General features: G+C 36.0%; 1 protein-coding gene across 1 annotated transcript in view; it reads left to right on the top strand.

The window, feature by feature from the left end:
- LOC133052844 (cilia- and flagella-associated protein 47-like) overlaps positions 1-16,260 on the top strand; it is a 190,760-nt gene that overhangs the window by 132,371 nt on the left and 42,129 nt on the right. Inside the window, exon 17 of the mRNA XM_061137676.1 lies at positions 719-911. Within this exon, the coding sequence (XP_060993659.1) occupies positions 719-911 (193 nt within the window). The remainder of the gene's footprint in view (positions 1-718; positions 912-16,260) is intronic.

Raw genomic sequence — 16,260 nt, 5'->3', positions numbered from 1 at the left:
TATTTTTATCGTGACCTCTTTGAATTTAACATTCTTCTTTCCAATGTTGAGATGTACTAGTTTTGCAGGGAAGGTCACTCTCATGCATTTTTCCAATAAGAGTGAGATTACAAATAATATTTTCATAGCACTGATGTTTTTCTGTATATCCATTTCCATTATTTTAAATGGCTCAAATGACACATCAAGTTATGCTTTCCATGTCCTGGATACACTGTACATATATCTATAGGATTTGAGTTTCATGGTTTTTAATGTGGTACAAATTACTAGGAATTAAGAGTTTGTTTCCAAAGATCTATTTATATATCTCCTCATCTGACTGTTAATTCCTCTCTCTTAATATCCTTTGTAATAAACCAGTTCTGAGTTCTTTGAGCTGCCCTCACAAATTAATTGAACCCAAAGAAGGGGTTGTTGGAACCTCCAACAGATAGCCCATTAGTCAGAAGCATAGGTAGTGACCTGGGCTTGTGATTGACATCTGAAGTGGAGGACAGTCTTGTGAGACAGCTCTCTTAACCTGTGGGCTCTGATACACCCTTTGCATAGATGGTGTCAGTATTGAGTTGAACTGTAGGACATCCAGTTGATGCCAGAGAATTGTTGGTGTTGTCTGTTTACTCTCTGCTTGGTAGTATTTACGGTCTAAATACTAATTTTTATTTTGCCATTCCAGTAGTAAAAATTCTCTCTCTCTCTTTTATCCAAATTTCAGGTTCTGATACTATCCCGAGTTGTACCATATAGCATCAATAATCTGCCCCCTATACATGTGCCAAATTCACCGAAAGTCAATGCTTATTTTGCATCCAGCAACATATATTCTGCTCCTGAAAGGATTCTGCTTAGCTGGATGAACACAATTTATGAAAACTCCCGACATGTTATTTGGAAAAACTGTCAAAAAGGTGAGAATTTATTTTCCTTTAATTATCACAGATTGTAGTCTGAGAATATGGAAGGAGCCATAGAACTGAACACAAGCCATGATTCTAGACCCGAGTGCAGCATATGCTCTATTGTACAAGTAGGATGTCCTATAACATTTTCAAGACCAGTTTCCTTACATGTGTCAGGGAGGGGAAAGTTCTTCTCTACTTGTCTTGAATTCTTATGGCTGGACTAATAATAAAATTAACACATGACAGATTTAACAGGAGAATAACAAAATTTAATCATGTGCACGAAGGTCTTGTAGAAATGGGACTTAAAAACTGGTCAAACCACAAACCTTTTATACTTTTTAGACAAAGAAGCAATAAATTTATGAGGAATTGACAGGACAAAGAAACTTAGGCTTTGGGTCCTTACTTAGTGAGGAATCTGAACAGAGTATGGATTTGAGGTAGTCAGTTAAAAGAAGTAATGGGGTTTGTCCAAACAGGCTTCCCTACCCAAATTCCCCATCTCTGGTGATAAGGGTGTCCTGCCTCCAGAGGCAGGGAGAGCACCTTACTCATGAAAGATTTACCTTCTGCTTTCAGGAAGACAAGCGGCGGGGGGATCAAAGTGTCCCTCTTTCATTGGCCATTTCTTAAGTAATTTGAGTTCAGAATAATCAGAATGCCTTGAGGCACATTTTGGCACAGCCTGCCCTGGGCCCCAACACATTTAAAATGGAAATAATAAAAGATGCATCTTTAATTTATTTTGAAGAATAAATGATAAAAATTATGTAGAAATGAAAGATCACCTTAATAATGCTGATGGTATTTTCAGCTCTACAAAGTATTAAATTTAGTTGACACTACTGAAACTTTGTATGTTATTAGTTGAGATCAAGTGAAAGTTGACTAGACAGTGTCTTACATCTCATTGTGATGGTCATGTTTGAAATCACTAACTGTGAATTTTGAGGAGGTGTAGGTAATATTAGGTCCATATACCAAGACCAAGGCAAGTAGGTGATCATAGATAGACCTGTTTCAGTGTTCAGGTGGACACTCCCTGGTTCTGCTCTTGAATAATAAGAGTTTATACATTTCTACCCCGAGTGCCTTACATTCTTTGAAATATTTCCAATTGGCTAGTATAGCTGTGCATTCTTTTCTTCATCATAAGCATTGCTTGTCCTGAGAAGATGACATGTGCGCATTGGTTGTTTCTTTGACTTCCATTCAGCTCCCCTCTTCCAAGTACATACAAACCTGTCATGTTCAGAATGGGTTTTGTTTTATTTTTTATACAGAGCTGTCAGAGTTTAATCTAAACTTTAGATAGGAAAGATTAAAAGTGTGATTTAAAATGAGACTTTGAATTACAGTTGCTCCTAACTTAAAGGCATTACTTTGTAAACATAATGACATCAAGATAGAAAAAAGATATATTGATACATTAGTATTAGAGAACAGTAAACATTAATATTTTATTACCTTCCAATTGATATGCTGATAATATCAAGCAATTTCCCTTGAAACTGCAATTCAATAAGATTCACATCTTATAAACATGTATTTGACCTGTTCAAAAATGTAAAAAAAAAAAAAAAACAAGGTGTAAATAAATAGTTTGAATACTGAGGAGTAACACTTTAACCATAGTGTTATAAAATGTGTACATATATTAGAAATGAATATGTTCTTTTGTTATAAAATTATTATGGTTCTATTTTTACCAACAGAATGGTATACACAAGTTGTTTTCAAGGAGTTTGCTGCATTTTTTAGAATAATGCATTATGGGCACTGGCCTAGTTTCCGCTTTTTAAAACACTGAGTCTCATGCCTTTGCAAAGCCCTTGCACTTCCTGTTCCCTCTGCTTGGAGCTTTATTTTCTTGGATATCTTCATGACTCCTTTGCCCACTTCACTCAAGATCCTGCTCAAATATCATATTATCTGAGAAGCTTTCCCAGTACCCTCTCTAAATTAGTCCCTCCTTCAGTCCTTCTCTTTCTTGCTTCATTCTTCTCAATGGTGTTGGTCCCCAGTAGTATTTATACCCTGCCTCGTCCTGTAGAATGTGAGCTTCTTAACAGAAACAGTCTCTTCTATTTTGTTCTTCACTACTGCTTTCTCTGAAAATTGCATGGAAAATAAAAGATATCAAATACTGTTGGAGAAATTAAATAAATGAATGGAAGAATGAGAGCATAAAGGGACACACTCGGGTTTTATATATTTCTCTGTCCTATTCCAGACAGCTGAGTGTATATTAAGCTACTCGTGTGTACCTTCTAGAACCAATGCAGGGATCAGATTGAATGGTTGAGTTAGAAGGGAACACTTTCCGTGTCCAGTGTGTGCCTGAGTACAGGTCTGCCTGGTTAATAACTGTGGAGGTCCATGAGGAGGAGCTCTGTGAAGGATTCCACTTAGGTTAACTTGGACTGAGAAAAAGTCATACTCAGTATCCCAGATTTTAAATTTTCAACATTGACACCACTCATCCCCACTCCATTGATAAATTCTCACCATGGTTGCAATTTGGTGCAGTGGTATTGTGGAGGGTAGATGGATCAGGCTGCACCTCACACCTTTTGATTAAGAAACTCTGAGAGCGGGACCTAGCAATCCGTGTTTTAAAAATATTGTAAAGTAATTAGCCTCCGACTAATAAAAATAAATGGAAAAATAAATAAATAAATAAAATAAAAAACCTTCCATGTGATTCTGATGCACTCTAAGGGATGAAACAATTAGGCCATAGTAACACAAAAAGGAATTGATGCTTTTAAATTGTTCATAGAATGGTATTTATTTACCAATTATATTTGAAAAATAAATCCCTTCTATAAACAGCAATTCCTTTGAAGTAAATAATGACTCATTGTAAAAGACCCTTATGCTGGGAAAGATTGAAAGCAGGAGGAGAAGGGGATGACAGAGGATAAGATGGTTGGATGGCATCACCGACGTGCTGGACTTGAGTTTGAGTAGGCTCCAGGAGTTGGTGACGGATAGGGAAGCCTGGCGTGCTGCAGTCCATGAGGTCGCAAAGAGTCGGACATGACTGAGTGACTGAACTGAACTGAAATAATGACTGAAAGAAAAAAAAGTGAAAGTCTCTCAGTCATGTCCAACTCTGACTCTTTGTGACCCTGTGGCCTGTAGCTTGCCAGGATCCTCTGTCCATGGAATTCTCTAGGCAAGAATACTGGAGTGGATTGCCATTCCCTTCTCCAAGGAATCTTTCCAACCCAGGGAACAAATGCAGGTCTTCTGCATTGTAGGCAGATTCTTTACTTTCTGAGTCACCAGGGAGGCCCCAAAATAATGACTGAAAACTTCCCCATATTAATGTCGGGCATCACACCACAGATCCAGGAAGCTCAGGGTAAATGTCCCAAAACCTTTATACCTAGGCATAGTATATTCAAATTGCAGAAAAATTAAAGAAAAAGTCTTGAAAAAAGCCAAAGGAAAAATACCTTACCTGTAGACAGACAAAGATAGGAATTATATCCAACTTATCAGAAATCATGCATTCAGGGAGAATATGGAGTGAAATATTTAAACTGGAAAGGAGAAACCTTGCAGAGAATAGATAGTGGGCCTTGCTTACACACTTTTTGGGTAAACTGATCAGCTGGCAGCTTGTCGAGTCAACCTTAAGGACAGTGTGTCCTTGATCAACCTGATGAGGCAACAAATAAAGAGTATTTTAGTTGATTATGGATTTCTCAGAAACTCTTGAGAGTTTAGCACTGGAACTGATATGACCGGTTGTATGCTTATTATATATCTACTGTGGTCTTTCTTTCAGTATCTTCACCTCAGGACAGGTCTGCTACATTTTCTGTCATTAGTATTTAAAAAAAAAATCAGTTTATTTAAACAAAACACAAATCAGCCATTTATTTTATTTCCGTATCCCTCTCTTGTAATCACGTCTGTTTTCTGTGTCCATGAGTTTGTTTTTGTTATTGTTGTTGTTGTTTTAGATTCTACATATAAGGGAGATCATAGGGTATTTGTCTTACTCTGTCTGACTTATTTTACTTATCATAATGTCCTCAAGGCCCATCTGTGTTGTGACAAATGGAAAGCTTTCTCTCTCTTTTTTTTTAGTGGCTGAATAACATTCCATTGTATGTGTATGTGTGTGTGTGTATGCCACAGTTTCTTTATTCATTTATCCATTAATGGACATCTAGGTTGTTTCCATGTTTTGGATATGATGAATAATGCTGCAGTGAACAGAGGAGTGCATATATCTTTTTAAAGTAGTGTTTTCATTTTTTTAGATAAAAATACCCAAAAGTGAACTTGCTGGACTATATGATAGTTCTATTTTTAGCTTTTGTTGAGGGTCCTCTATATGTTTTACATAGAGGTTGCATCAATGTACATTCCTACTAACAGTGCACTATTATTCCCTTTTCTCTACATTCTCACCAACACTTATTTCCTGCCTTTTTGATAGTAGCCATTCTAACAGGTGTGAGGACATATCTCACTGTAATTTTGATTTACATTTCCCTGATGGTTAGTGATGGTGAGCACATGTACCTGTTGGCCATCTGTATGCCTTCTTTGGAAAAATATCTATTTAGGTCTTCTACCCATTTTTCAGTGGAATCATTTGTTTTTTGCCAATGACTTGTATGGATTTTTTTTAAATATATATATTTTGGATATAAGCCCCTTATCAGATATATGATTTGCAATTATTTTCTCCCATTCAGTAGGTTGTCTTTTCATTTTGTTGATGATTTCCTTTGCTGCACTCTCCCATTAGAATTTCTTTGCCATGATGAAATGGAGAGGGACAAGACAAGTAAGGGAATCTTCCTCTTGCTACAGGAAGGCATGCTGGAGAGTAGTGAGTAGTAAAGTTGGAATCGGATGACCTAGAGCCCCAGCCACCTGATAGGCTATGAATATCAGAACAGTGTTTTAGGACTTCATTCTTTTCGCCTTGGAGAGTCATGCGAGATGGCTGAGCTGGTGACTGCTATGATAAAATAGGCATCTGGTCTGGCAGCAGCAGCTCCATGGATTGAAGTGCACCATAGTCACATGCTTTTGACCAGCACGCCTGAATTCAACACTGAGGGAACACTGAGATATCTTAACCCTGGTCTTGCTATGAACTTGTCCAAGAGTACATGGTACCAGGCAGTCAGTTGGAGTTTCGAAAAGTTCATTCTCTAATTACACATGGTTTCTGGGAGCCACTATTTTTAAAAAGGAATAAAAAAAGTGCCCATTCTGTGTTTGAAAATCCCTAACACATGAGGATTTGTTCTAAGTGTTGTGAAAGTCAAAAAGCATTTTTCAAGTGATAGGTGGACACCTGTCTCATGTATATCAGGGTCCTTTTTAGTGCTTGCCAGGAGGTAGTAAATTTGCTTTTATACACTCATCCTTCTGCCTTCTGTTCCCAGTAATGCTTTGTATTATATGTTCTTAAGCCCTTTTATCATTAACACTTTAGTTGAGGTTCTTTCACGGATGAGCCGTATTTTACACCTTAACGATAGTATCTTCTTTAGTAGATCATGCCTATGATCAAGTATCCCCTAAGTCATCCCTTTGGACCCTTTGCTTCAACTGCTACGTTTGATTGCTAATGGAAATTTTATCATCCTGTAATCACCTGGTGATTTTGAGAGCAGCAGTGGACCATTTTGTAGCATAAAGTGTAATTTCTAACAGGACTAAGTACTTTCATTTTGCTACACTTTCAACAAAATCCACAAATTGGAGCATTTTGAATTGTCTGTTCAAAGGAGCTTTGTTCTACAGAATGATGTCTTATTATTTAAGCCATGCTTATTTCAACATTTTTTTGATGATGTAACAATTGTGGTTCCTATGAATGAAAAATACAGTTTTTTATTCTATTTACTTTAGTGGAACAGAGTTATAAGTATGTTTGGCAATAATTATATTTTATGTACTATCTAAAGGTGCCCCTGATCTCTTTATTTTGTACTAGTTTAAGTAAACAATGTGTGCATATATGCTAAGTTGCTTCAGTTGTGTCCAACTCTGTGCGACCCTTTGGACTGTAGCCCACAAGGCTCCTCTGCCAATGGGATTTTTCCAGACAAGAAAACTGGAGTGAGTTGCCATTTCCTACTCCAGGAGATCTTCCCAACCCAGGGGTTGAACCCACATCTCTTATGTCTCCTGCATTGGCAGGCGGGTTCTTTACCACTAGCACCACCTGGGAAGCCCAAAGTAAACAATATTCAGTACCTATTTGAGAGATTGTATTGGTCTTATAATAATGCTCCCTATTCTTAAAACTAACGTGGTGTTGAGATCTTAAATTTGTATGTATTGATTGTTTCAAATGTGCCGAGTGTTCAACTTCATTAAACCAGAAAACAGTTATTCTTTACAAAGAAGTTTACATTTTCCCCAGACATTTCAAATTAGCCCTTTAATATTTAGCATTAAATATTTATCATCAATATTGCTAGAATGCACACAGACAATAGAAATGGTATCATATGACATTTTAATGTTTTATCTTGGATGTTTTATTTTGGGAATGTGACAGTATATATAAGTCATGATTAGTGTAAAGCTCAGCAGGAAATTCAGAGAAATATCAAGCAGTCAAACAGATGTGAGAACAAATAGTTAAACCATTTCCAATGGATTAACAGTGTGATTCAATACATCAGTACAGACTAAGACAATAACCACGTGTCTAGGAAAATGGAGGGTGTAAAAATTGCCCAATACCTAGACCACATTCTTCCTCTTTTTTTCATATTCATACCTACTCAGGGTGGTTGCCTTTCAGTCAGAGACCACTAGTTGAGCAAATTCCTTTCAATGCTCATTGCAACCAGGGAGACCACACATTATGGAGAATCACGGGCTGTCTCACGGTAAAGAATATTATGAAAGACATTGCAGGATTTGTGCATTAGCTAGGTAAACTGGAAAAGGTTCGAGGGATGCATATGTGCTCAGTTGCTCAGTCATGTCTGACTCTGCAACCCCATGGACTGTTGGCCATCATGCTCCTCTGTCCATGGAATTTTCCAGGCAAGAATACTGGAGTGGGTTGCCATTTTGTTCCTAAGGGGATCTTCCTGACCCAGGGATTGAACCTGCGTGGCCTGTATCTCCTGCACTGGCAGGTATATTCTTTACTACTGCACCACCCGGAAAGCCAAAATGTGTCTCTTTGGAATATTATTTTATTTTATTTTTGAATATTATTTTAAAAGAGTTATCCACTTGTGAGAAACATTTACCTTTGTAAGGGAAATCGGCATTTGTAAGATTGTCTCCATTTCTGTACCAGGAGGAGGAAGGTGACCAAATCTCTGGAAACTTATCAGTGGAAAAGACTTGTTGTTCAGTCACTCAGTCATGTCCGACTCTTTGCAACCCCATGGATTGCAGCATGCCAGGTTTCCCTGTCCTTCACTGTTTCCCTGAATTTGCTCAAACTCACCTCTATCGAATTGGTGATGCCATCCAACCATCTCATCCTCTGTCGCCCCCTTGTCCTCCTGCCCTCAGTTTTTCCCAGCATCAGAGTCTTCTCCAGTGAGTGGGCTCTTCACATCAGGTGGCCAAAGTATTAGAGCTTCAGCTTTAGCATCAGTCCTTCCAGTGAATATTCAGGATTGATTTCTTTTAGGATTGACTGGTTTGATCTCAAGAGTCTTCTCCAACACCACAGTTCAAAAGCATCAATTCTTTGGCACTCAGCCTTCTTTATGGTCCAACTCTCACATCTGTACATGACTACTGGGAAAACCATAGCTCTGCATTAAAACCTTACCCTTGTTTACTGTGGTTTTCCATGTCACCTCCCATAACTGACTCTCTCGCCATCCTCTTTTGTCTTTAGCTGAGGATGCTATTTAAGATGAGGGCTTCAGCCATTTTGGTGAGTTTTTGGGGGGGCCTTTCCCATGTATATATGTAATTTAACTTTTGTTTGATTTTCTGTTATTAATCTGTCATGTCAAATTAATTCTTAACTGAGCCAGAATAATCTATAAGAATAGACAGAAATTTCTACCTCCCCAACAAAGGAAACAGGAATTTGCTTTGACTGTATGTTTTCAGGGACAGTGGAAATCTTATGAATGAGTTACAGTAAATCTCATCCAATTGAAGAAGACTACAGTGAGGGTAATTCTTTAATTGGTAAAGAAGCAGTGTTCGCTCATATTAACCAGGAGAGGGGGATATTGATGTTTCATGGTTTACACCATGAGCTTGTTTTTGTTCTAGGCTTAGGCAGGATTGGAGAAGGAAATGGCAACCCACTCCAGTATTCTTGCCTGGAAAATCCCATGGACCAAGAAGCCTGGTGGGCTACAGTCCATGAGGTCGCAAAAAGTCAGACACGACTGAGCGACTTCACTAGGCAGGATTATGAAATGCTCTTGTTTTGTCTCACTTCATCACAGAAGCAGAGTGACCTTGTATGTCAGTGGTGGTAGATTGTTTGTGTCCAATAAGAGGATAACATGACCCAGCTGTGAGTGTCAGCTCTACTCCTACCAGTATCAAAGCCCAGCTGATACTGGGCAAGGTCTCACATTTCAGGGGCTGTTTTTCATCAAAATCACCAAATAAAATAGATTAAGAACTATGCTTGAAACATGATTTCATTTGAAATGAACCATTAGGAGTTGTAAGAAATGATAAATTATTGCAATAACTGCTACTAATATTTTGTGATATTGTGAATTATAGTAAGAATTATTTTTGGTCTTCCTGCTGGTTTCTAGCACAGAGCTTCTAAAATGCTTGGAATTTCCTAAGTGGAGGGACACAGAAGGGTATCTTTTGTTATGTTAGTGAAGTAACTTCTGGAATGCCCCCTAGATCACCTAAGGGTGGTGCCGGTTGCTTGGGGAACCAGCCTTGTGATTGGAGGGTTGGAACCTTCAGTCCCACCCCCTGCCTTCTAGGAAGGGGAGAGGACCTGGAGACTGAATTGATCACCAGAGGCTAAGGATTTAATTAAGCATGCCTATGTAATGAAGCCACCATAAAAACTCAAAAGGACAGGGTTCAGAAAGTTTCTGGGTTTCTGCATTGAGAGATGGAGAAAGTAGTGCACTTGGAGAGGGCATGGAAACTCTATCCCTCTGCCCACTTACCTTGCCCTGTGCATCTCTTCCATCTGGATGTTCATACATATTCCTTATCATATCCTTTTGTAATAAACTGATAAACATGAGTAAATGTTTCCCTGATACCTGTGGTTGCTCTAGCTAATACATTGAATCCGAAGGGGGAAAGGGTCATGGGAACCTCTGATTTATAGCTAGTTGGTTAGAAGTACCGGTAGCAACCTGGACATGTGACTGGCATCTAAAGTGAAGGACAGCCCTGTGAGTCTGAGCATTTTATCCATCTCTGAGTAGATAGTGTAGGAATTGAGTTGAGTTATAGAACACCCAGCTGGACTCCTGAGCATTGCTTGGTGGTGTGGGAACCCTCCTCCCTAACACACATACACATTCATGTTGGAATTGATCTGAGAACCATGTTACAGTTGTAAATAGCGAAAGCATATATTTTTAAGAGCAGTGCTTAACAAGCATCCACCAGGGAAGCCCCAAGAATATTGGAGTGGGTAGCCATTCCCTTCTGCATGGGATCTTCCTGACCCAGGGATCAAACCTGGGTCTCCTGCATTGCAGGCAGATTCTTTACCATCTGAGCCACCAGGGAAGCCCTCCCTAACATTTACTTAGTTTAAATAATCAATATTAAAATGTATCTGCTAATAATTTACAGCTTAACTCTTTATTGTGGTGGTAGAAACTGTAATCCTGTAATTGAGTACTGACTTGACTGACTCAGTATTGAGTCAGTATAGTATCGACTGAGGTCTTAAATGTCAAGAACCATGAAATTAGTGTCAAGTCCCTTGAATATGTAAAAGGACTGATAAATGACAGCATAGAGATAGAATATTTTTTCTTTCTGGAGAAAGGAGTGTTGTTAGTCTTGAATTTGTTGACTTCAGTGACTGTTCTCTAACTTATTACATATATATATTATAATTTCTTTATTCCTTAGCTGAATGATAGACATATGAATTATTTCCATTTTTGGCTATTATGAATAAAGCCTCCATGGACATTCATATACTAGTCTTTTATAGACATATGTTTCCATTTCTCTGAAGTAAATATCAGAATTGGAGTTTCTGAATCATATATTAAGTGCATTTTTAATAATTTATTGAGATATAATTCTAATACCATAAAATTCATCCATTTACAGTGTATGATTCAACAGTTTTCAGTATGTTTATAGATATGTGCAATTGTTGTCACAATCTAATTATAGAACATCTTCATCATCCCCCAGTGCATATGGAATGTTCCTATTTAGCAGTCACTTCTCACTCCCCCAGCACCAGGAAAATACCAGGCTACCTCTTATCTCTATGGATTTACCTTTTCTGGATATTCCCTATAGATGAAATCATATGACAAATATCTCTGAAGTTGATTTTTTTTTAACTTATTCCAGGTTCAGACATTTACAGATAATATTCCTATACCACATTTTGTTTATCCAGTTTTCATTTGATGACTAGTTGGATTATCTCCATTTTGGGGGCAGTTATTAATAATGCTGCCATGAACATTCATGGAAAGATTTTTATGGACATACATTTTTATTTTACTTGAGTATGACATAGGAGTGGAATCTCTGGATGATATGATAACTGAGTGTTTGCCATTTGAGAAGTTTCTAAAGTGCTGGTACCATGTTACTTTCCCACTATCCATATGTGAAGGCTATAGTTTGTATACATCCTCATCAATACTTGTGACTGTCTTTTGGACTATCGTCATTAGGTGTGTGTGAAGTGGTATTTTATTTGGGGTGTGAATTGCATTTCTTAGTGATTAATGGTGTTGTGAAGTCAGTATTTTCAATTTGTAATCTTTTTTCTTTAACTTTTTATTTTACTTTAATATATGATAAGATCCTCTTACCCCCAGCCCCACAACTATGTTCTACTAAAATTAGATTGTTTATTTGCTTGCTAGCTTTCCAGTATTGACATTGTAATAATAAAATTTGGAAAGAATAATATAGAGAAAAAAATTAAGGAAAACACTTGATAAAACATGTGACAAAAATAAATATTCAGTAATTAATATTAATATTAAAATATCTTTAAAGAATCAGGAATATTCATAATTGTATAGCATAATAGCAGACTCAGAACAATGAGAGTATAAAATAGAATTTAATATAGATATGACATTCCAAAATCTATAATAAATACATTAATTCATTTGGTAAATAGTGCTGGATCAATTGGCTGACGTTTTATAATTAAGGTATAGTTAACTTTGTACTATATGCTATATAACATAAATAAATTCCAAATGTATTAAAAGGTATTAAGTATAAAATCAAAGATTATAAAGTAACTTGAAAAAAATTTATCCAAGTTTGGTATAATCATTTTTTAAAATTGTAACAAGAACAGAAGCATCTAAAAATATTATTTGTTTAGCACATATTTAATAAACACAAACTTATATGCCCAGGACTGTTATGAGGATTAAAGATGCAACAGAGAACAAAACAGCCCAAATTCCTTCTAACATGTAAGTTATATTCTAGTAAAAAGAAGTCAACTGCCTGGGCCTTGAAAATAAATCTAGGCTCTTAGATGGCAGGTGAGAATTTTTTGTCACTCCCAACATCTTCACAAGTTGATTAATTAATTAATTAAAACCCTACTGTCTTTGTGGTTGGAGCTCTTTGTGGTTGGTGCTCACTGAACTAAAAAATAGTTTAAGAAATAGAATCATAAGCATTTTTTCAAAATGCTCTAAAAAATTTCACAATTATTATTCATCTCTTTGAAGGAAGGGGGACTCAAGACTATTTATAAAACAGCTAGTAAGGGATTTTCAGCCTTGTGGAAGGAAAACATGTTTAAAATAGGACAAAATGAAAAATTCAGCTATCATCTTCTCTTCAATGTAGTGAACCACAGTTTTAATTGAATATTTGACAAAACCATGATTAATAATAATAATAGCCAACATTTGTGGTATGCCAATTAAAGGCCTACATTTATTTGTTCATTTAAACTTCAAAGCAAACATCTTGATCAGGTCACTCTTACTACTATTATTAAAAAACAAAGCAGAGGGATTAGCATGTTTTCCTAGAAGAGGGTGTGGTTGGGATTTGAATCTAAGTGGTTTGACTCCAAGACTCAAGTTAAGTAGCATTGGGTAATGCTGTGTCTTCAAAATATTAATTCTTCAGTAACTTAGATCTGTGTAGTTCTTGCTAATTCTTTTCAGCTCTTCAGAGAGAGATCTTGTTTTCTTTTTCATCCACAGTAGTGGATTTTCAAATCTGGATACCCATTGGAATCACCTAGGGAACTGAAAATAAAATAAACTTTAAAAAAACCTGATGTCCCCACCTCTGGCCAGTTGACTTGGAATTTTTGGATTGTTGCCTGCACATGTGTAGCTTTGCAAAACTCTTAAAGTGGTTCTATTGCACAGCAAAGGTTAAAAACTCTAATGTGTACATATACAGAAACAGGAAATAAGATTAAATAATACAGAAGTGCCATATAAAATACTTGTCCACCACAAGAAATAATATTTCCCAATATATAGCTCCACTTTAAAAGAAGAAATTTATGAATGAGCTCTGAGGTTTCTCAGTTTTGTTTGGTTGCTACCTGTTTTTATTTTACATAAAATTAATAGTCATTGCTCTGACAAGAGAGATCATTATCACACTCATTTCCTCTCACCTTCCTGCCTTAGTATCATCATTGTGTTAGACTTATTATGCCTACATAGTCAGTGCTTATAACACTCATATCCATTCTGTCAGTGTTAGACTGTGTGTCATTTTAACTGGGTTCTCCATTTTTAATTATTTTTGACTCAGCTGTTGGATGGTTGGATTTCATAAGTATTGTGTTTTTTCTAATTATCATTTCAGGGACTCTGATCTCTGAGTTCTTTTGTAAACATTTTCCTTTTCTTTACATATGGATTGCATCTTGACTGAAAATGAAACATGGGAACCACTGTGTTTCTCTGAACTCTAAATTGTGTTATGCCAGCAAAATAGCTTTGGAAAAACTAAGATCAGCTTGCAACTCCTCCCCTATAAGTGAATTGCTTTCTTTGGCTTTAAATTTTTTTTATATTCTCAAAGTGAGTGAGATAGTCAAGAGTGTGAAACCTGTTCTACAACATTGCCTTAGTAAATTTGGCATATGATGTATTTTTTGTACTCTTTTTGCAGTGTAAGCTATTGGTTGAAACTGAGACATGAAGTGACTTTTTCTAGCCTTCTGTTAGCATAGAGAATCTTACATTATGCCTGATCTTTTTCATATTTAGTCTTAGAGTATATTCCACATTTCTTCATTAACTGTGATATTTACTGTAGGATTATTTTTCCGATTGTGCTCTGGAATTTACATTCTCTCCTTAGTTTTATAGAATTTTTATGATGAATACTGCAGAAAACTATTTAGATATGTAGATAGATAAATATATATCTGTGTATTTTAATATGGTAAGTTAAATTGATGGTTAACTGTAAACTACACTTGCAGTCCTGGCTCAAATTCAATTTTGCCATGATAGCTAATATTTTTTTAATACCTTTTTAGAATTAGCTTACTAATATTTTAATTTTTGCTTCAGTTTGCATGAGTGATAATTTGTAAATATTTTCTGTACATTTTAGGATTTTTTTTGTTATAATTTTATGCAAATCTCAGCGATTGCTTGAGAAGTCCCACTTTTTTAAGAGTTTCTATATTAGTGAAATTGCTTAGTTCCTAATTTTTGCAGAATTTACTGGTAAAACCAAGTAGGACTATTAATTCTAAAAGAAATGATTAAAGAACTTGTAATAAGATTATTTTTATTTTCTATCTTCCACTGAGTGAGATTTTATAACTCATTTAATGAAATTAATACCATCTAAAATTTTTAAATATATTAACATTATTATTTGTGTCTTTTCCCTTATATGTAGCTGCTATAATTACTTTTTCTTACAGTTGATATTGTTTTCTTAGGCCTTCTTTTATTTTTAATCAATCTTCTCCATAGTAAAGAGCCTTCACTCTCTTTCTAGTTTAACGATGCACTTATATGGAGGTTCTCCCAAGTATTGTATTTATTATCTCAACCTCAAGTTTCTGGTCTGATAATTATTATATGCAACTGATCTTATAATTAGTGAATATCATATTTTTGAGAGGTCAAAATGATCTATAGATTCAAGGTAACCCCAGTGAAAAATCCTGGCACACTTTTTTTTTTGGTAGATTTCAATAAGTTGACTCTAACATGCCCATATGAATTTTGGGAGTGATAAAACTTTTCTGTATGGAATGTGGTGGTGAATACATGATAATGTATCTTTCAAAATCCTAAGAGTCTGTCAAAATCCACAAAGAGTGAATGTGTATGTGTGTGTGTGTGTATACATATATATATATATATTTTTTTTTTTTAATCAACCAAGAGATAAATTAGTAATCCAGGATGGAATGCAGACTGTGAGAAATGAATCTAACTGCCTTACAGATGTTTGACAACCTCACTGAATGTAATGGAGTAGAAAGGAGCTGACTTTACCCGTACCATGATTGCATAGTGTAGAATTAAAAGACCAATAGACCTGTACATATGCATGTAACTCTGGTTTTACAGGGGACAGGTTTGCAATTCAGAAAGTACTTTTTTTCTGTTTACTGTGGCTGAACAAATAAGTGAATTTCTTTCAAATAGTGAGAGATGGGTTTTTCACTGTTGAAAAAAGAAGTTAGAAATAAGCAAAGGGGGATGGTCATAATGAATCCTGTGGTGCTGCATTGTAGTTGCTGGAATTGGAAGTAACAATATAATGCTTAGGTTCTGTTCATTAACTTCTAGTTAGGAGATTTTTAATTAGTTGTTTTCCTCTTGTGAGTGTAATCTTGCATGATAAGATGTTAAGCTCTCTCAGGGAAATTTCTATCCCTTCTCTGATAAGAAGGGGATGTTTAGAGGACACAGTCTATATCCATTGCCAACTGACTGTTTCATTATAAGCTAATAAATTGTGCTTTTCAGATTAAAGTTAGAATTGTTGTTTTGAGTTTGTAGAAAAATGAATTTTGGCTACAAAAGTGAGACCCTTTGCTTTTGTTAAAAGCTGTGAGTGGTAGATAGAAATGGAGAAGTACAGTTAGGTTATAATTACTCAGCCAACTAGAGAAGTACATTTACAAATAATTACTTTGGTTGTGTCACATCTTATATCAGACATACAACTATTTATAGCTTTCTTTCAGGAAAAAAAA

This window comes from Dama dama, chromosome X (genome assembly GCF_033118175.1).
Source record: "Dama dama isolate Ldn47 chromosome X, ASM3311817v1, whole genome shotgun sequence".
Lineage (NCBI taxonomy): Eukaryota > Metazoa > Chordata > Mammalia > Artiodactyla > Cervidae > Dama > Dama dama.
Note: the sequence above shows the minus strand (reverse complement) of the source record. Positions and strands in the feature narration are given on the sequence as shown.